Here is a 23,381-nt window from a genome sequence, read left to right on the forward strand (position 1 = left end):
CAACAGCAACAAAACTAGCCAAAAAAGTTATTTATAATTGACAGATCAACTGGTTTTACTTAAAATTTGAGGCAGTAATTTCAGGATAAAATTTCTTACTTTCCTCAAGGACTTTCATATAAATATTCCCCACTCCTACACATTATTTTTTTTTAACCAACATTTCATTAGAATGGATATCCCTCTTTTGCCAGTTAATTGCAAACCAACATTTGAAAATTTCTTCTACACTTCAGCAGGATAAAAATTAAGATAAAATCTCTACTCAAGGTCAATATTAATAAGCTTTACAAAATTTGAGCAATTCTTCATCATGTATTTTAACTGCTATTTATATTCTACTCAAGTGTTTTGGAAAAAATAAACTTTAGAACTGCAGTAAGAATAGCAATTGATTGCTACGTTAAAGTACTTGTCTTAGAAGTTGTTCTCACCATCATTCTGTCTTCATTTTCTGGCAAGTTACAATGTACTTACATTTCTCCTGCTGCTGACTGCACCAAGAGCATCTGCAGCCAAGGATTCATTCACACGAATATAGACAATTTGAGACACCAAAATGCTTGTCACACAAAAAATACTGCCCTCAGAACATACACACATGAACAACTTGCATTCTTACATATGCCAAGTAGTATCTGTCAAAGTCAGGCCTCCTCTCACAAAAGCACTTAGTCCACAACGCGCTTTGCCACTGCAAGACACAGTGAGGCAGAGCAGCTTCTCTGACTTGTTATACTCGTAACTTAATGTTTTAGAAATAAACACCAAACTGCAGTCTTCTTGAAGTCAAATGTTTCTTTTCCGCAGCATAAAATTATAACTAGAACCTTGGATTTCTGTCTCAGACTAGTGTTTTACAGCATTACTCTTTTTAATGAGAGAAAAAACTGAATTCAAGCAAAACTAAGCAACCAAATAAAGTACACCCTAAGAGTGAATAGTATGTAAATGAAAATGCACAAGGCAAGATTTCAAAATATTTGCTTCAACCATTAAACGAAAGTCTGACAAAGCAGTGCTTACTGCTATCAAGCCAATCTTCACCGAATCCATTTTATGACTTCCTCTCCCCATCAAGCATCTTTCTGAAGCGATCATCCAATTTTAAGGCCTTCGATTACTGGTAGGAAGAGGGAGGCAGACTGTCTGCAATTTCTCAACACATTACTGGTTTAAATAATTAAATGCAAAAATCAAAATTACATTACCCAGATCCCTGTACTTTCCTATGAGAGTCAGAAAAGTTATTATTAACCCTCATCACCTTTTCATTCTCTGTGCACTTTTCCCTCTAAACCATCAGGCTGCAAAATCCTAAAGTTTTCATTGAATTGTTTTCCTATTTTGGTTTTTCTGTTTGTTTGTGAATATATACTCTGTCTACAGACATATGCAGGATAAACACTGTAATAATTTCACTTAAATAAAATTTCATTTAAATACATTCAGGTTGAAATACATTAAGACCTTTTTCAATTACTTCCAGTAATGGGGCTACCCCAACCTTGCCTGCTTTGCTCCAATGCTAAGGTCACAAGAAGAGGTTAGACTGGAGGAGCAAGCGCTCCATAGACATGTGAGCATATTGGTATTTCCATATCCAACCACTTTGAAAGAAGGATCACAGAAGGACAGCAAAGCTATAAGCAAGCTTCAGAACTGCCCATGTGGACTATTATTAGATCACTTACAAAAAGAGAATATCCTAATGAAAACATCTACCTAATTTGACAACAAAAAAAAAATCTCTAGAGGTAAACATTTTTAGATGATTCAGAAAACTATTTAAAAATATTCAAGTGGCACTGGGAAAAAAGTATCTATTTGTATCTCAACAATTTATAATTTATATACACTCCTCACACACCACTAATTAACAATTTCAACTACAATTCACAGTGTTTTTATCTTTTTGCAGAGACGAAATCAGGAACATTGTGTGGAGCAGCTTGAATGCCTCAGCAAAAATAGTATTTCAACATTATGCTTCACAATCCAAAATCTACTGATTATTCCCAGCAGAAAAGCACACAAACTTAAATACAAAAACATGACAACATGAGAAATGTGTTTGTAAAAGCAGAAAAGATAACTTACAAGGTACTTTAAAGTATCACTAGTATCAAAGCAACTAGTATCCCCCCAGCTCTAGACGAAAAAATAAAAGCAGTCTGTATTTCTCTCATTAAATGCTTGTGTTAAACTACCTACAGAACAGCTTTAAGTAACAATTTTTTTAAAAGGTTCAATTCTGTTTGAAAATACATTAAAAAATTATGACCTACAACTTCATTAATGACAACAAGTGTGCAAGCTTAATTGTCTGAGCATGCAACAGAAGTCAAAATAGCTCTGAAATAACACAAGTCTACAGGTTGCAGATTATAGGTTAATGTTGAACACTATAAATCTGACAAGGGGACAAGAGTCAAAGGTGGAAGTTACTTGTTCAACCTTTCAGATCACATATCCTTTTATTCTTTCAAAAGTCTAGTTGAATGGTTTCTTCCCTTTTTCTTCTGTTTTAGGTTATTGATAAATTAACCTTCTTCCTTTTTCTCTACAACTAGATTTCTCTAGACAATATAAATTTAACTCTAAGTGATGCTGCTTGATTTTCAGCTACGGGGAGATGCATAGTACTTTCTAAAGCTAAATATCAATCATCAGTATTCCTGTGGTCTATGTATGCAAGCTACTTTTTGTTGTTCATAAAATAAGTACATAAAGACAGTCATATCCTCAAGAAAGACATTACTTCTTGCAATTATTTCTTCATCTTTGCTTCATATTTAAATTAACTTTTACAGTAGTCAGAGTGCTTACCTCAGTATTCTGTAACAATGAGAGTAGAGCAAATTACCAACAAAATCATACTTGCATCACTTTGTTAGCATAATAAGTAATGGGAAAATGGGAGTTCAGAAATCTCCCAATTAGTCAATCAGGAATTTAGTAACTGAACAAATACTCAAGTAGCTTCACAAACAGTAAGCCAGTACATGATACCAATGTTGCTGACAGGTGGTGGGAGTAACCAAATCATCCCCACCTTCTTGATTGTTCTTGGCCACATACCTTCCACAGCCTTGTGGCACAAGTGTCTGTGCCACAAATTTGACCAGGAAACGTCTCTGGGTTAATATTTCCTCCACCCCAACCAGGTTAATCTCAGGAAACTGATTTACTTTCCCAATCCAGTTCTCCACATAACCACCCAAATGCTTGTGCAAGCACCAACTATGACTAGGAAGGTGTATGGAGCAATAAAGCAACCAGGCTACATGGGTGGGGCAGTTTCTTCCTACAGTAGGAAGAGATCAGAGTATTTGTAGTTCTGTAAACTAAAAGACAGACTTTCTCACTTTTATTGTCTCAAAAATCTCCCTGGGGAGCTTTTTTTGACCTGTGCTACATATTTTTTCTTTTTAAACGTTTCCTTCAACAGTCCTTTGTCCACTTTTGCGTTGAGCTACAAGGTATCTGCTGCCTCTGCTACCTTCCTCCAACCTGTTGCCTTCACCTCTCCTCACCTTCTCCAGTCAGTGCACTTCAATTCCACTTCCACTCACTCCTGTAATCTGGGAAGTGAACACTTGCTACCATACGTGGTGTTTTATTTAGCAATTCTGGATAACACATGCAGCATGCACAAAGCAAGATGGCTTTCTGCCCAAATATTCCAGTCCTTTCTATTCAAACACGACACAAAGTCAATTTAGAATCTTGGGAATTACCTTTATGCAAAGTTTTGTTGTAATTTCAACACAAACTGGTGCATTGCAACTGTCCCTGATAAGAACAGACAAGGGCTTACAGGAAGGAAAGCATGGCACTACACAGTACAGAATCTTTTGTGAAATCATGCTGCCATACACAGATTTCATAATTTCCTAAAGAAAAATAAAAAATTCTTGGAGAACTTTTGGTGAACTTGCATTTTAAGAAGGCACAGATTAGAAGACAAGCATCACGAGCTAAATATATCTAACACAAAGAAGGACATAAAACCTTAAGAATCTATTAATAGTCCAAACTTACTTCATCAGAAGCAGAGCGAAGACACTGGACAGCAGCCTGTTTTTTCATTTCCTCTAGTGTTAGATCAGAGCACTTCTTCTTACTCTTTCCCCATTTCTTGTAAGCTCCCTTTTCCCAGCCCAGGAAGATGTCATTCTCCTAAAATCAAAATAAAGAAATTACATTATTTGAAATACATTAATATCTCAGTACTACAGCAGACCAGGACTACAAGTAACATACTGTTCAAAATAAAACCAACCCTTTTCTATCTGCTAAAAACTACTTTTTGCCCAGTTAAAGATTAGTTTGATTACATAAAACTTGCCCTTACTATTCAGAAAAGCACATATACTTTTCATGGGACATGGAGGTTACTCACACTTCACTGCAATATTTTCCAATTGCAAAGCATACTCATAAAGGTAACTTTATGGCCCATTTATGGTTGAATGTATTACTGTAATTTACACAAAATATATTAGAGAGTTTCCCTGATCTCTGAAATAATAAGGATGAAAAGCAAGTAGTTCAGAGTTAGGATAAAACTTAAGAGAAAGCTAAACAAGCCAAAAGAAAATGCAATGTTAGATCCCAAAACCTTCAACTCAGTCTCACAAAGAGCATCATTATGGCCAGAAAAAGCAGTGCCTATCGTAAAATAACCCTGAACTAATTTCAGAAGAAAATTCAGGTACTGGGAGGTGGGGGTGAATGGGTGGGGTTGGCTTCTCATACATGTAAGAACAATGAAGAACAATAAAATCAAAGCCGAATGCTATTGTATTACATGCAATCATTTGAAGATATGTAGCATCCATTTTATATGGCTTCTTGGAATTTACAAAATTTATTATCAGACTTGCTTATTCTTCACTGCCTGTTCACATATATATACACATGATTTCCCACATTCATACCATGAAGGAAATGTTTTGGCTCCCAGGAAAATAGTCTTTAACATCTTATAATGGATGCTGATCTAAATCATCTTCTTCAGAGAGACCCACAAACACCTCATGCTTTTCAGCCTACCTGTTTCAACCCTTTCAACATACCTGCTACTGCTTCTAAAGAAATCCAGGCAAAGGCCCACTCTCCTTTAAAAGAACTTCCAATTCCCCATGGTTTCAAAACAAAGTGAAAACACGTTGTCAGTGAAACTAATTGAAAAAACAAGTTGAAACTGATTGTCTCTGTGCCATCAAGGAAAAAGATGGGAAAAAAGGGGGCAGAGAGAGACCAATCATCTCCAGAATCAGCCATTGAAAGGCTCTCGTTTGTGACTTCACGTGACAGAGTCCTCCATGAAGGAGTAGAGCAATTTGTTGAATTTACTTCTTAAAGTCTTATTTGAGCACCAAAACTGGAGAATTGCACTTGGTACTGAAAGAACAAAAAGCCAACAGTCACTCTGGTTTTCCTTATACTTGTGCAAGGTGCCAGTGATTCATTTAAAACAAGAAATTTGAACAGGCTACTGTTCTGTTATTAGAAGGACTAACAAAAAGGAATGATAGAAAAAATAAGAAAAAAAATTATCAGAAAGTAGGTTCAAGAGACTCTCTGCACATCTACACTTCACTTTTAAAAAATAAGTTTATATAAGTCTTTTCCAAAATTGTAATTTATGTATTTCTTTACAGACCATGAGGCTATAGAGCACTCTAACTCTTCCCAATATGCATGTGAAAGCAAACAAACTGATGAGAACCACCTATCCCCCACCAGCTCCCAAAGCCTGTCCTGCTTATCCAAATGGACCCATTTGGAATACGCTACTGAAAATGAAAATCCAGGGAAACCAGCAAATGTGTGCAAGCAATTTATTCCGGTTTTAAGCGGAAAGTTCATTAAGACAACATCTACAGCAGGAAAACATTCTCAAAATGCTATATATTAAAGTACTTTGTTTTCCCTATGCCAACAAAGCTTTCCTTTGTACTGGTACATTACAGCTCCCCTCTGCAGAGCAGCTTTACCAGCTGTCTGTCAGCAGAGCAGCAAGAACTTTCATGCTTACAGAAATTTATGTCATACACCCTAGAGAGTGAGTTTGTAGAACTGAGACACAGAGTGAAACTCTGCTTTCATGATGACTAAATTGACCAAAGGAAAAAAAAAAATAAAAGACTGACAATCCAGTAGTTTCAAGTGGTTGAAATTAGCCTCTTGACTTTTCTCCCTTCTTTTTTTCCCATCTCTTTGTCTCCAGTGGTCAGGAGCTCATCAGTAGGTTTACCCCTAAGACTGGAAAGTATTAAGTCCATGACAAACAGGCAAGAAAGCAGTTCAACAAAACATTCTGTATGCAGGAAAGCAAGTAAACCAGTTCCTCCACGCGGAAAGAATCACTACAGAATTCTGCCCTCTTCACCTATTAGATACCTTCATTTGCCTTGTTTCCTAACAGAACTAGAGACCATAAGATAATGCTCATTTTAATGCAAGAGCTCCACCATAACTTTGAATTTTTGCAATTCTGTTCAGTGGTTACTTAACATTTCACAAAAGCAATGCTACTCCAAACGTACAGATTTAACGAGTGTGCATACACACAAAAGAAAAACTAAAATTTGGCTTACAAAATTCTAATATTGAAACCAGACAACCACTACCATAATTTTTAGGGGACGACCACCCAATTAAATAAATATCAACTAAAAGCCAATGCCACCTGGATACTGAAAAAAAACAAGTTTTTGAGTGTTTAATTCAACCACAAATTAAGACACAGGCACTAATTTTAGAAAGAGATTTTGAAATTGTTTATCCTATTCAACTATGCAAAAGCAGCAATTCCACCACTTCCCTCTACACTGCCAAGAAACTGGAGAAGCAAAAGAAAAGCAAGTTTGGTAGTGATTCTTCTTTCATTTGCTGTAATAAGAAATATCTACCTTCTGTAGGAAAAAATGTGCTATCTTGCAATAAGACTGACATAAAATCATTATGAAGCTCATACTCTACATAAATGGCAAATCAGCCCATAGTTCACATAAATGGCAACATTAGAAAGGAAAACATAACCCCTATTTTTAAAAAAGAAGAAAAGCAAGACTCTGTGAACTACAGGCCAGTCAGTCTCCCCCTGTGTCTGGCAAGATCATGGAGCAGATCCTCCTGGAAACTGTATTAAGGCACCTGGGAAATAAGGAGGTGACTGGTGACAGCCAAAATGGCTGCACTAAGAGCAGATCATGCCTGACAAGTTTAGTGGCCTTCTACAACAGGGTAAAAACATTGATGGGTAAGGGAAGAACAAATGGCATCATCTACCTGGACTTGTGCAACGCTTGTGACACTTTTCCACACGACATCCTTGTCTCTAAACTGGAAAGACATGGATTTGACAGAAGGACCACTCAGTGGATAAGGAACTGGCTGGATGGTCACACTCAAAGAGCTCCAGTCAATGGCTTGATGTCCAAGGGGAGAACAGTGACAGATGCCATTGCCCTGGGTCTGTATTGGTGCTAGTGCTGTTTAACATCTTCGTTGGTGACATGGACAGTGGCATTGAATATTCCCTCAGCAAGTCTGCCAAGAACACCAAGCTGTGTGGTGTGGTCAGCATGCTGGAGAGAAGGGATGCCATCCAGAGGGACCTTAACAGGCCTGGGAGATGAGCCTGTGCAAACCTCAGGAAGGTCAACAAAGCCAATTGCAAGGTGCTGTACCTGGGTTGGGGCAATTCCAAACACAACACAGGCTGCGCAGAGAACAGATTTGGAGCAGCCCCAAGAAGAAGGACTCAGAGACGTTGCTTGACGAGAAGCTCAGCATGAGCCAGCAATGTGCTCTCACAGCACAGAAGGCCAGCTGTGTCCTGGGCTGCATCAAAAGTCGTGTGGCCAGCAGGTCCAGGGAGGTGATTCTGCCCCTTGCTCCACTCTCATGAGACTCCATCTGGAGTGCTGTGTCCAGCTGTGAGGCCCCCAACACGAGAAGGACATGGACCCACAGAAGTGACTCCACAGGAGGGCCAGAGGAGGGCTGGAGCACCTCTCCTATGAAGACAGGCTGATAGAGTTGGGGTTGTTCAGCCTGGAGAAGACTCTGGAGAGACCTTACAGCACTATCCAGTACCTAAAGGGCCTGTAGGAGAGCTGGAAAGGGACTTTTGACAAGGGCACGTAGTGGAAAAGGTTGCACAGAAAAGTTGTGGATGCCCCATCCCTGTCAGTGTTCAAGGTCAGGTTGGATGGGGCTCTGAGCAACCTGGTCTAGTGGAAGGTGTCCCCACCCATGGCAAGGGGGTTGGAACTAGATGATCTTTAAGGTCCCTTCCAAACCAAACCAATCAATGGTTCCATGATAAAGTACATCCAAAATGGAATAAGTCCTCACTGCCCCTAGGATGTCACAATTCAGAATCTGGGGAAAACCACAACAGATCACAAGAATATTTCAACTTTAGGATTATTCAACAAGCAGAACACATAAATACATTCAGTGATCTCCCCTGAAAAAATGCTTCTGCTAAACTGAGATTCAGGAAGAACTCTCATACATTGCTTAAAGCCACAGGGATGGACACCTTTTTATAAGGAAATTCACTATAATTATTGCGAAAGGTCTGATGAGCCAGGATCAGCTTAAACATTCCTTACAGGCTGCCTCAGACTGAGACAAAGATAAAGAGAACACATGGGCAAGATAGGTCAGAAGAAAACACAAGAAACAGTGACTCAAACTCAGCTCATATTCCCCCCAAAAAATGCAACAAGAGGTTCTGCAGACAATTAGCAGGTTCTTCAGAAAGCAGCACAAGTTTTCTCCATGACAAAAACCATGCTACCACAGAATAGAGAGGACTGGGAAACATTCTTTAATGTTAGATAATTACTCCAAATCTAGGTATTACCAGGGAAAGAATTCATCTTAGACTTTTAGTGAAAAGCCAGGGAACTGTCTACTCTGGCCTCCAATCGGGAGGCCTGGAGACACACTATCTATAATGCTGCTGATGCTTTTGAGAAAGCACGCAGGATCACCCTTGAGGAGAAAAGACAACACAGAAAGAATCGTGTCTTGCAGAATATACCACCTAAGGAGTCTTTCTGCTGTGCCTTCTGCAACTGGACGTGCCTGTCTCATACTGGCCTTTTTAGCCACCAATGCGCTTGTAACAAATGTGGGTAGAGCCCTTCCCAAATCTTTGTTTGCGAAGCCTAGCCATGATGTCTAGCCAGTACAACCACCTCTTTCCCAGTAGCTGCAACTGGAACTTTACCATCCTTTGCAGCTGGACTGTAACAGAACAGCTGATACTGTATCAGATCACATCATGAACTACCGCAACCTCAAGGTCATCATGGTATTTGGGACTGATGGCAGGCAGGGAAGAACTCCACCTATCAAAATTAATCAACCTAAGTATAAAATCCCGTAATCCGAGTTTCCGTCAATTAAAAACTCTTGCTTATAATCCTACCAACTTGAAAGGGCAGTCTATGTGATATTCACTAATTAGAAGTAACTCTAGGTTAAAACTAAGCAGAAGAAATTTGTCACACCCACTCACAGGAATGAGAGAACATGCAAATGCTGCATCTGTTGAAATCTTATGTTTGTTGAGCAGGCTGCCTTTAGACTTTTCCCATTAAAGCAGAAAAAAAGCAAATTTAGCAAGGCTATAGCTACAGCTATAAAGACATCATTTTACTTACAGGTCTGACCTACATAGCAGAAAAGACAAAAACTCAAGAGAAACTGCCACTACAGAGTCAAGGTGTCTGAAAGGGACATGTTTATGGCTGCTCTCTTGGATTTAGAACTAAAGTTGCGTGGCACGCATCACAGATCACTGTAATCATCTCATTTCAGAGCATACAGGCAGCATACATCCATGCTTGGAGAAACGTGGCAAGTGAACTGTCACAATGGTCTATACACCAAGAACACTAAGGAGGTTCTCAGCTCACCCCAGAATCCCAAACAGTACAATTGTATCAGCACAGTGATGGCTTCAAATAAACCCTGACTGTTGGGAGGACTCACCAGCCTGGCACTTGAGCTTGTATCTTTGCTTTGCACTATGTAAGCCTTTGTGAGAATACATTAGTAGTCATAGGTTAACAATAAAGAAGGAAGGAGCAGTTCAACATGATCACTCCCACCAATACCAATGCAGAAGAGAGCTTGAAAATAAAGTTTCTCAGATAACCGCAGTCCTTGAGAACAAATGCTTCTCTTCCACACTAACAAATAAGCTGAAGCTGACTACCCTGAAACCCGTACATTCCGTGCAAATACAATGCCTCTGAGAGCCCACTGCTCATCTCCAATCCCTGCCACAGCAATTCCCACCCACAAAACAGGATAAAGAACACAAATGCATAGCCCATGACACACCAAATCTGTCTCTGACCTATCTGTCAATCACCAGAGAAACACAGAACAGACCAGTTATCACACAATTAACAAGTCAAATGCCAACTAAAAATTAATAAGTAAGTTTTCTGAGGCACGTGCTTTTACAGTAAAGCCCTTTCAGTCATTCTCCTCTGCTTAATTGATGAGGAATACACATCCACTCAATTTTTCTCACAAAATTAATACTGCACACAAAAAAAATTACTTCTCAGAGTTTTAATTACATGGTCCCCAGTTAGAGTATCCCCTTCCTGGAAAGGGATGGGGGGCAGGACCACAGCTAAGTTTTCCTCCATAAACTTTTTAGCTACCTGAGCTTTTAGAAAGTAGTTTAGCTTTAGTATTAATAAGCAGTAACACAAACTAAACTGAAAACACTTTGCATTCAAGACATTTACCGCTACATGTTGCTGGTGAACTTTGAAATTTACTGACATGTGTGCAGCAGTCACATAGCACTTCCCTACTGTAATTGAACTCGCTCTGCACATTGTAATGCATTAAGAAAAATTGTGTTTGAATGACCCAAAGCTATTTCTTCAGGATGATAAAAGAACAGGTGTAATTATACTAGAAGCAGCACTGTCAATTTTTTCTTACATAGGCATACCAGCCAGACTGACATTCAATAACAAGGTTAGTGTAGTACAGAGGAACAAATCCTCATTTCACCTCTATCTTTAGGTGATGGATGCGATTTTCACTTCAGAATCCACACAAAACCCCACACCCTCTTCCCACAAAAATATACATGTGTAAAACTGATATCTTTTACTAGCATTTAAATCCAGACATTAGGTCCCTCTACTGGGTTAATATGGGATGACAGGAGAACAAACATCCCACATTTGACTGGATCTGGGAACCTACAAGTGTATCACAAGTGTGGTCACCAAAGTGTCCTGTGTCATCAGCACATGCCAGCCAAATGCAGAGTAAAAGCTGGCAATGATATCCCCATCCCAGCTCAGAGGGATGGGCCAAAAGAATTCACGGAGATAAAACCACAGGGTAAAGCCCTAAAATGTATCATGCATGGGCTGAGGTCTCTCTTCCACTGCTCTGTTATTCTCTTAATATAAGAAAGAAAACTACACTTTGGACTATAAATATTTAAGTACTAATGATGAAAAAGCAAGAACAAAAACTGTGACCAGAGTCAGCAGAAGCATAGCTATGATTCTGAAGACTTTTTATGCCTTCATGTAAAAGATTACCTGAATGGAATCAGTCTGCAAATAACTAGTCTTTCAGAATAAAAGCCTCCCTGTTAAAAATTGAAAAATCAAAAGCAAAAATCTCATCCCGATCAGAAAAGAACACGGTTTGCAGTACAACAGCTACTTAATTCGGAGTTAAGAAAATACTATCTTTTTAATTTTTTTTTTTTTTAGGATTTTTACTTTTGAGGGTCAGAAAAAAAAAATGAACTTCCAAAAATGAGTTGAAAGAAGTAGATCAAAAGTAACAGAAGACACTTGATATGGAAAGTATGCATAACAAATGCATTTAGACCTTCCTGCTGCATGACCAAAGGCTTACAAACTAAGCCTTTATCTCACAGAGTGTCTAGCTTTTGGGTTTGAGTTTGTTTTTTTTTTTTTAAATAAAGGCTCTATTCTTTCAAAAGGGAGAACAGTCTACAGGTACAAGTCAACATGTCTAAACCACAAATTTGTTATATTCAAGATCAGCTAGGCTTACAAACAGTATATGAAAGATACAACCCAGAACACTGATTTTAATATTGTACAAATAAAATTCAATGAAATAATGTTTCACACAATATATTTTAAGGCAATGCCTTCTGCTTCACACAGATTATATTAACTTAATGTAATATTTACTGTATCACAAACTGGTTTGAGAACATATACATCTACAAATATACTTTTAATTAGCATTTAAACAATAATCAGAAATCTTCCACTAGGAAAGTAAGAGTAAGGTATTCTGATTAAAAATCAATCTAGTGTGAAGTCAAAAGGCTGTCTCACAATGTTGAGATCTCTGCCAACAGCAATTCTGTGGGTCCCCAAAAGATAAAAATTTGTCAGTAATTTCATGATTTTTTCCTTTATTCCAAAGTAAGAAAATTCAGTCATAAAATGAAAAGATGAAAGCATATATACTTAACAGAAACATTATGCACTTTACTTACATTAAACAGCCTGTAAATACATACCAATTTATGACGTTTTTTCTTAATGGACCAAAAGCAACTAAAAGGTCATCTACTTCAGAACAAAATACCAGTGGTTTGTAAGCATTTTGGACAGACACCATTGATAGGCCTCAAATCATATAAAACAAACAAAAAAACCTAACACACCTAAACAATGAATGTTATATAACACGGCTCAACAGATTCCTTTAGTAAATTCTACCATGTAGACATCAAATATATGTGTAAATCAATTTGAGAATCATGTTCTCTAGAAATTTTGTAAGCAAGCACATATTTGTTTATAGTAAAAAAAAGGGCAAAACTATGAAGTCCTTACTAGTCTTCTGATATGACAAACCTAAACTAACTAGCCACAAAATCTCCCAAACTATTTCTATGAACTGTATCACAAGAATCAAGGGAAATACGTAAACCCAATTCATACTGTTTTTGTATACTCTAATCCATGTGTGAACACTGGGGAAAAAAAAAATCTCAAAGAGCCTCCTCCTTCTGCCTTCTTAAACCTTTCCACCAGCAATATCTTTGCTGCCAACGAAAAGCAGGAGTGAAGGACATTTGAAAAAAAAAGAAAGGAAAAAAGGGTACACACTAAGAATGAAGGACTCTTTAAGAACTTTTACATCGTAAGCTTTTAGACTCATTCCCAAAAGTAGCAAGTCTGGCTTGAACAAGAATTGTGCTCTAAATGCCAACGATAACTAAGTTACCTTCAGTCCTTGAGTATTTAAAAACAAAGCAAAACAAAAACCCCAACAAACATTAAAAGTGTGTGTATTTAGAGGATGTTACAGTAATTCTTCATAGGTACGTATAACATATGTATAACCATAGCAGACCTGAAGATCTTGGTACCATAGTGCAATTTACCATTAACAAGTTTCTTTTCTTGAAAGCTCTCTAGTCCTTTGAGACACAGCTGGGCAAAACATACTTGCTTATAAATGTTCCCAATATATTAATAAATAGAACAGTTTAAGCCAATGAATCAGAATAGAAATTGCAAACCTTCCAGTAAGATTTGGTTGCAGTGAATTAGGGTTTTACTTTCATTTATGTTTCCTGTACTTGCAAAAACTCTCTGGAAATTTGTGACTTACTGATCTAACATTTTGTGATACTGAGCCTGAATCCATGTAATGATACCCAACAGAGATATTTCTAATTGGGCTAGGCATGGAATTAACACTACTAATAAAACCAAACAAAACACAAGCAAAACCCAAAACCAAAACAACAAAAAAACCAAAACAAAAACAACAAGAAAAACCCCCACAACTCCAAAAAAAACCAGACTCACACACATACAAAAAAAAAAGGGGGGGGGGAAGAAAAAAACCCACAACACAACCTCCCCCCCCTTCCTTAATCTTATCTTCTATCCACACATCAAACTAGCACACTGTCCAGAGACAGATAATACTGGAGGAAGCCACAGAAGTTTGCATCAGAATCAAGACTAAAACCCACAAATTAAATATTACTAACAAACCAGAAAGGAACACCCTGCTTATTCTCAAAAATAACCCTGAAAACCTAGTTAATCAAGACTCCCATATTCTTTTGAAATTCTTACTTTAAATGTAAACAGAAGTGACTCATGGCACAACACTGATATCTGAAACACCTGGGTATGCCTAGTAAGGCTGGGAATTGTTTTTTTCACTTATTTTTTTATATTAAATCTTTTTGTACTTACCTGACAGAACCTCAGTTCAGGACTTCAGAGTTCCATTTCTCTGCTACAGTTGATGACACCAGAACACTACAAAAAAAGCACTGAAGGAGGCTCCCTGAAGCAACTAACACAGTGCTAACGATGTCATCAACATTCCGAGGTAGAAAGATTGTAATGACCATCTTAACTTGAGTTTTCAGCATTTCTAATGAAGATGACAGTATCCATAAGACTTCCTAAATCTGCCCTCTTCACCACTAGCACCCCCAAAAAAAAGCGAATTGCAATGGATTGCTCATATGTGTAATTCCATTGTGAGAACACACATTCCTTCTAACCTGCTCAAAATAGAAGTCATTGCTGTATTTTGAGGAAAAAGGGATGGCTACTCACTCCCTACAAAAACAGAGTTCTAAAAGCAAAGATTCAGAGAATCACAGAACAGCCCAGGCTGGAAGGGACCTCAAAAAATCTTCTGGTCTACCCTTTCAAGGGAAAGAGCCTACACAAGACTATCCAGCACACTGTCCTACTGCAGCTCAAAAACCTCCAGCAATGGGGACTCTACCATGTTCCTGAGGAGGTTGTTCCAGTGAATGATTGTTCTCACTATAAAAGAAACAACAAAAAGAAAAACATTTTCATATCAAGATGAAACTGCACCCACTGCAACCTATACCCACTGTCTCTTGTCTTCTCCATGTGACTCCATGTGAAGAGAGTGCCTCTTTGTAGCTGTCCTCTAAGTTGGTGAGAAATCATTGCAATAAGCACACTATCGAAAACAGTTCTTTCCCTGGAAATTCTTTCTAAAGAATTAAAGGAATTGTATGGGAGAAAAAAAATCCTGAGATGCCAAGAACCAAATTTATGATGAGAATTAATCTGAGTTAAAGGAGCTCAGCAACTCTAAATACTTTACTCCTAAATTTTTTCTCGTTTAGGTATTTAACTGCTGCTCTATTCTCTGATTTCTATTTGTAAACAACACTAGTATTTGTTTTTCCCCTTTGTCCTAAAATTGTACTCATCATCAAAATTGGATTGAAATTGCTTAGATGTAAACATGTTTTAGAGTATAAATTTTCTTGTTTCTGAATGACTTAAATAAACCAAAACTAATTTTAAAATGTCAGATCATACAAAGAACCAGTACGCAATAAGTAAAATCAAAATAAATTTAAAAATAAATAATAAAATAAGCAACAGAACAACAGTGTGTTTTAAGATTCCTCAATTTTCCCTATAAGATATTTGTACTTGCAGGCTTTAAAGACTAAGCTATTTGAGAAAGAAATTAGGTAGCAGTATGTTTCACAACAGATGCATCCAATCATTATCGCAGAATATCATCCCAAAACTAAACTGATATTAGGTCTCAAAACTTAGAAAATAGTAATTTGAAGTAGGGTGAACAAATGCAGTAAAATTATGTTATAAACAGGATCGAATTGGAGAAGATGGAAAAGAAACTTCCAGGTTCAAAGCTCGATGTCGTTCAGAAAACATCCTGTGCACGGGTACCACAGCACCCACTCAGCAACACAGGTTTTGGCTACCCTGCCAGCATGTGGTATTCTTCTCCCTTTGGCTCATTAGGTTCAGATAATCAACTTGGAAAAAGAACAGACACATTCCTTAAAGCTCTGTTATCAAACCCACAAAGGATCCAGTTAAGGTATCGAAACAAGAAATAAGCTGAATGAGGTTCTCATAATACAGTTACCCTGCTTCTTGCAAAGCCTGATAAAAAGAAAACTAATTTTGGCACTTCAGTAATTTGAAATTATCACAGTAGCAACTTCACAGTTATGACTGTGGTCTAAAATGGACTGAAAAGAAACACGTCTTCATTTTTGCCCAAGGCCACAGGGCTATCTGTAAAGCTCCTCAAGTTCTGATGCAGTTTCACTTCGTTTCTTTTTTGCTGTCCTCATCCCACACACTCCTTTCAAACAGATTTTGTAACCTTTTTCTGTGACCTTCTAAAATACAGCTATTCATGTCTGACCAAGACCTAAATGTTAAGGTACATTCTAAAAAGTGCTTACATTGTTGGGGTTTTTTAATATTATTATTATTAATCATGGGATTGTTCTTGGTGACATCTGCTGCTGCCAGATAAACTTTTGAACCAAAAAAACTTTTACACATGAAGTTTTCTGGTTTGCACAATGGAGGCATGAAGGCTTTTATGCACGGTAATGGTTGCTAAGATTTCAAAAACTGGCAGTATGAAGTTTTTTCTGCTTCACTTACATTTACATCTATTTCATAATAGCCTGCCCTACTTTTGGTGGATTTTTAAAAAGATAAACTAAAAGACAATGAAAGTTCTGAAGCAGCTTGGTAGCAATGTGTGAGGTATAACCCAAACAACAGCAACAAAAAAGAACTAATAATTAAGCCACCAAATAACAGGTATTTGCTTTCCCTCCTTCTCACTGTCATCACAGCCACCTTCCAAGACAAAGCCTATGAGAACAGCATCACCACCCCTTCTTAAAAACACCATAATTTCCCTGAGCCCTGTATCTACAACACTCCGCTATTAAAAGTATTTGAAACAGGTTCATGATGTGGAGAAATTAAAATACATTAAAAAAAAGAGAGAGAAATAAAAAAAGAGGTGAAATCAGGACTGAAGAGTACATTGTAGGGTCATACAAAATCCCCAGCAATAAATGCAGAAGGAAGCACTGCGAGCTCTGCCCATCTGATACACAGCTTCACTTTTCCCTGCCCTTTCTGAATTACAGAACAACTCTCTTGCATGGCTTTTATCACCATTAACATGATTTAGAAGAGATGAATAATGCCTGTACAATAATGCATTTTAAATACCTGAATACTAAAAAAAAAAAAAAAAAGTGATTTTTTTTTTAATTCTTTACTGAAAATAGCACAAGATGAAATCCAGGAGAAGTGATGAGGGGCGGGTCTACAAACTACTGTGGAGCAGAGCAATTTGACACACACTTCACAAGAATTACATTAGTTTACTGATGTTCCAATATTAAATTAACCTTATAATCACAAGAAGTGAAGGTCTTCCTTTACGATACAGAACATTCCAGTGTTAATAATTCTGGTATCAATTGTAACAATGTGAAAACTTTGTTCCATGTAATTGCTCATACAGCAACCTTACTACCTTAATCTCAGTTCACCCATCAAATTTGACTCCCGTGTGGTTTATACCCCCCTTCCACCCACACACTTAAAGACAACCGCCCCCATCTGAGGCATACCAAGGTATAATACACAAAACATAACTGATACAAAAACTCACTTTCACTGGACAACATCTAAAATATGTAAATACCTGTTCCTGCAGGTCGTAGTCATAGCTATCATGCAGCAGAAGACTGAGGACATACCGAGTATAAATCATGGCATCAATGCCACACTTCTCTAGCTCTTGTCCCAGCCAGGTCTGCACTGGACCCAAAGCATGTAGCAGAGACATTTCAGAAACAGATACAGGGCCTGGATAAGAGCTTGAGGAGCTTTCAGATGGCAAACCATCCACAACAACTGTACAGATAGGGCGCATGAATCTAGGTGGTTGGCATCCTTATAACGTGAAGCATTTTCTGCAGTTGATTTTCCGACGATATCTGGAGGTGATTTTCACTCCAGTAAATAGGAGAGAGGCTTGACTTCTAGGACAATCATTTATATTTCCTGGCAGTTAGCCGTCTAGAGACGAACATCACTCTTCAGGCATGACCAGTGAATAAACTAAATCCTAATAGCAAACACATATGTAGATGTGTTTTTCTACCTTAATTTCACATTGAGGCCAGATGCAAGTCCCCAGCAGGACCTATAAAGAGGAAAAAATGATAAGTTGTGATAATATGTATCCATACATGAATAATATTAAACAGTGAAAAAAACCACCCGAAGTAGAAAGCAGTCATTCACATACTGCTTACTCCAAATATAAAATACATCTATTCAGAGTCATTTTGAAGAGTGACAGGTATTATTCCAAGTTTAAAAGTGACTTTTAGAAAATGTACTTTCTAATGCAGGAAGAGAGACTCTTTCATCAAAGACTTCACAACTAATCTGCTGATTGAAATATATGTTTGACCCAGCTTTATGGGAAAGTTGAGATTTTATCATTTTATCAGCTGAAAAACCCACTTTGATAAAAAAAAAATCTATGTAAGTTTGAATAAAGAGTGTCTGCATATTTTGCATCACTAGAAGACAATATAATCCTACTGTTTTGCAGTGATTCTCACTTCTAGAATAGAAAAAAGTGTCATGATTATAAAACATTGAGTTTATGAAATTCATCTGGCCAGGAGTTTCATAAATCCTACCACTAAATACCCTCAGGTTCAGGTTTTTTGGTGGTTTGTTTTTTGTGGTTTTTTTTTTAGTTTTGATTATTTGCCTTGATTCAGGGCACCAAAACATTTTATCATCCAAAATCTGTCCTTATAAAAATATAAATCCCTGGAATAACTTTAAAAATATGAGCAGAACATAATTTACCCATGCCAGAATTAACATTTAACACTCTTTACACAAAGCATACACCTGTCTTACCTGAGAGCTTACACTCTAAACCATATCCTAAAATAGACAAACTAAGACTTACACCACCCACAGTCCCAAATCAATCTCGATAAGTAAGGGGCAGAAGGTGCAAGCACCACACACGTCAGCACATTCTGCTCTCTAACGCAGAAGACAACAGTCCAAAAAAGGCATTTCTGGATTGGTCTGCACATCAACCACATGCCAATCTGGCATTTGTGTAGGCCTTCTCTTTCCTCTCCAGCTTCTCTCAGCAAGAGAAAACAAGGCTCAAATCCTAGCAGGAAATATCCCTCCTCCAAAAGTAAAGAAAAAAGACTGATGTACCTAAGCAAAATCAACTATTTTGTTTCAACCCCACCGCAAGATAACCAACACACTCAAAGCAGACATCACCTAATATAACCATATAAACTACATACTGTGGGAAACATTTCATGTGGACAGCATGTGTTTCATGGCAAAAGAAAATTGAAAGTTGATACACATTGACACAACAAAAGATGGCAGTTTTTAGGAGCTGATTTTGTACCACCACCCAGGTACAACTGTATATTCCAGATCTTTACTGAGTCAATTGCAACAGCACCAAAAAGAAATCCATTAGGATCAGTTGCTGCAGAGTTCACAAACCCCTACGCTCTGCTGAAGTGACCTTTCTTCTCTGGTGGCAGTGAGTACTTTGAGAAAGGGGGTAATGCAAGAGTATTCAATCTTTGTCAGCAACGTGTCTGCATTAGTCACAATCCCGTAAGCAAGCGCAAATAACAGTAAATAGAAACATCCTGCAAGGTCCAGGAGGTTACTGCTTCACCACAAAATTAAAGAACAGAAAGTATGAGAAAAGTCTAATATTGTGACCAAGATAGTCCAAATCCAAAACCCACAAGTCCAACTCTTAAGAAGTCCTTACTATCTTAACTGTTGAAGGACAGCATTCCACTCTAAGACCTATTTTGTCCTTTTGGTTCTCCACATCACAGCACGTCATGAACAGTCTCTCTGAGTCAATGTCACAGTCAGTCAGCCCCCCAAGCCACAAGTTTCATAGATATGGGAAAACTGACACATTTCATTTGTCTTTTTTGAGACATCGAGCAGAACTACCTTAATGTTCAAGAAATCAACAACTTTCTGCCACAAAGTTCCACTGGAAAAGGGAATTATGAAAGGACAGGGAAGGAAATCCAATTAAAAAAAAAAAAGTGAGAAAGTGACTGAATGAGAAATTAGTTTGTTCTAATTCAGCAGGTCTCCCTGGTCTACTGGGGACTGGTAGAGAAAGGGAAGAGCATCTTCAGTCACAGGCTGGCTGAGCTGGAGAAGATGGCTTTACACTGAAGTTGTTGGGGAAGGGGAGCCTCAATCCATCCCACTGCTACCAGTTTGATGCCAGAGCCAGCAAGAGATGCTCAGAGCCTGGAGAGGGATCGTAGGTCAGCAGGAGAGCACCTGAAGAACGCACAAAGGAATTCCTGCCACTCCAGCCACTAAGTTGGCTTCATTGGGAGCCCAACCTAAATGCCTCTATTGCACAGGCAATGAAAAAGAAGTTAGAGATGTGCACATGCACGCAGGGCGGTCATCTTCCCAGCATCACTAAGATGTGGTGGGACAACTCCTATGACTGGAGGAATGGAAGGATACAGGGTCTTTAGGAAGGACAGGCAGGGGAGACAAGGAGGGGATGTTACCCTCTATGTCAGTGATTCACTGCAGTGCACAGTGCCAGCTAAGGCTATGGGTCAGGATTAAAGGCAGGGACAGGTGACATTACAGCAGGGTCTGCTACATGCCACCCAACCAGAAAGATGAAGTGGATGAGGCCCTCTATAGACAGACAGGAACAGTCTCCTGTTCACAAGCCCTGGTCCTCATGGGGGACTTCAACCACCACAAAATCTGTTAGGGGGACAACACAGTAGGGCATAAGCACTCCAGGACCAGGAGGTCTCTGGAACATGATAATAACTTCCTTTCCCGAGCTATACAGGAGCCAACAAGGAGAGGTGCTATGCTGGGTCTTGCTCTCCCCACAAAGTAGGGGCTCGTGGGGAACATGAAGCTCAAGGGCAGCCTGGGCTGCAGTGACCATGAAATAGTGGAGTTCAAGATCCTTAGGGCAGCAAGGAGGGAGCACAGCAAGCTCATTACCCTGGACTTAAGGAGAGCAGAATTTGGCTTCTTCATGGATCTGCTTGGTAGAATCCCTGGAGGAAAGAGGGGCCCAAGAAAACTCCTTAATATTCAAGGATCACCTCCTCCAAGTTCAGAAGCAATGCATGCCTACCAAAGGAAGTCAGAGAAAAACACCAGGCATCTGTGTGGATGAACAAGAAGCTGCTGGACAAACATAAACAGAAAAAGGAAGCCTACAGACGGTGGAAACAAGGACAGGTAGCTTGGGAGGAATATAGAGAAATTGTCCAAGCAGCCAGGAATTGTCCAAGCAGTTAGGAAAGCTAAAGCCCTGACAGAATTAAATCTGACCACAGACATCAAGGGCAACAAGAAAAGTTTCTATAGGTACATCAGTGATAAAAGGGACCTTCTCTGGAATGAAATGGGAAACCTGGTTACCCAGGACATGGAGAAGGCTGAAGCACTCAATGATTTTTTTGTCTTGCTCTTCACCAGCAAGTGCTCCAGACACACCGCCCCAGGCAAAGGAGGCAAAGGTGGGGGCTGGGAGAATGAAGAACCATCTACTGCAGGAAAAGGTCAGGTTTGAGACTACTTAAGGAACCTAAAGGTGCAAGAGTCGATAAGACCTGATGAGATACATCCACAGGTCCTGAGGGAACTTAAAGGAGGCTTGTAACAAAAATGGGGACAGACTTTTTATGAGGGTCTCTAGTGACAGGGTTTTAAACTGAAAACTGGTAGTTTTAGATTGGACACAAGGAAGACATTTTCAACAATGAAGGTGGTGCAAGACTGAACAACTTGTCCAGAGAAGTTGCAGAATCTATTTCAACTATTCAAGGTCAGGCTGGGCAGGGCTTTGTGCAACCTTACGTAGTGAAAGATGTCCCTGCCCACAGAAGTGAGAATTGATGATCTTTAAAGATTCCTTTCAACCCAAACCATTCTGATGCTACAATATTGCAAAGCTTCTGGATACTACATCACTTCAATCAAAACTTTGACACATTGTTTAGCTCCTTAACACCTAGTAAAGACTGAGTTTATGCTTCAGCTTTTCTCTGAATGAGATGATAATGTGGCCTCTCTTTTCTATCTTAACACTTATTTATGTGAGCCATTTGAGAAACTCAGTTGTTGAGATCTAGGCTAACAAAATCTGACTGACTTCAGTTAACGTGTGTCTCGCTTTTATCAGAAGGAGGAGAGGGAAGAGACAGCAACAGAGAGACAGGTTATAAGAGGAATTAAGAAATTGGACAAGAAAATTTTTAGAATGTTCAAATATTATAGTCCAGCTTTTTTGAATATCATATTCAATTACCTATTTTAACATTCAGTTACAATATATATATATATGATATAAAAACTGAAAATCTAAACAAATTTCCTAAATAATATTTGAGTGTTCTCATTTTACATCTCTCAAGTACTTTGTTTTAGAGAAAGTCTTAAACATTTCCATTCTGTTTTATAATTGACAAAATTTTATACAAACTGAGTATTTTCCCATACCAGTACTAGAGAGACTTTTCATATCAAATTAATATAAGTCACTCAAGGAGCAAACATTTCTACTGATAGATGTGAAGCTTGATTTTAGAGATAACATTTTCTGACGAATGAGTTATTATCCCTTTTAAATCTTTTTCACTGTCTCACTATAAATAACTAACTTTCTCCATCCCAAACAATGGTCACGGCTAATCTGAACAGGTGGAGCACATTACACCCTAAATAATTAGTGCAAGGCTAGTTATTTTAATTCCTAAGTTAGAAAGAATTCTTCATTTCCAGCTATAAAATATGAGAGAGGGACATGCCTTATAATGAGAATCACCAAATAAAAATGTACACATTTCTATCAAAAGTTTGTGAAAACTACTTTTTATTTACAAGCACAAAGTAAAAAGTACATTATTATTTCAAAATAATTTCTACCTGTTTCACTTCCTAGTATATTTTTTCCTTTTAAGCAACCTTCAGTTTTTGCAATACTAATCAACGACCTTACAAGGTCACAGTAGATAAACTGTCAACAGCTTAACCACTAGAGGCACAAGAGCCGATTTATGAAGTGTGTTGTAAAGGAATGAGAATACAATATTGTGTAAACACTTGGATTTTTCAACTTAGACTATCTTAGAATAGATGTATTTCTCAAAATTCTATTCAGTGTGATAGTCACTAAACATTCTTTTGATCTACAACAGACAGCAGAAGACAACAACAAAGCTTTAGTCTCCTGAGATCTAGGTACAGTAAAACAACAATTTTAAATAACCTACAGCAAGCAACAGAAAGGAGGATCAATGGCACAGAAACTGAAGCTGGAGAACTCCAGGTTTGTCCTCTACAACAGTCTTGCTCTTGCACAATAAATAACCTTTAATGAAGACTAAATAATCCTAG

The 23,381-nt window shown here is 38.2% G+C and overlaps 1 protein-coding gene across 1 annotated transcript in view; it reads right to left on the reverse strand.

The window, feature by feature from the left end:
* The window catches only part of KIAA0232 (KIAA0232 ortholog), a 66,914-nt gene that overhangs the window by 30,704 nt on the left and 12,829 nt on the right, over positions 1 to 23,381 (reverse strand). Inside the window, exons 2-3 of the mRNA XM_027686618.1 lie at positions 17,593 to 18,096; positions 4,045 to 4,182 (exon numbers count right to left, since the gene is read on the reverse strand). Of these exons, the coding sequence (XP_027542419.1) occupies positions 4,045 to 4,182; positions 17,593 to 17,823 (369 nt within the window). The 5' untranslated portion in view covers positions 17,824 to 18,096. The remainder of the gene's footprint in view (positions 1 to 4,044; positions 4,183 to 17,592; positions 18,097 to 23,381) is intronic.

The sequence above is a fragment of the Neopelma chrysocephalum genome, unplaced genomic scaffold (genome assembly GCF_003984885.1).
Source record: "Neopelma chrysocephalum unplaced genomic scaffold, ASM398488v2 Primary Assembly neopelma1_71, whole genome shotgun sequence".
NCBI lineage: Eukaryota > Metazoa > Chordata > Aves > Passeriformes > Pipridae > Neopelma > Neopelma chrysocephalum.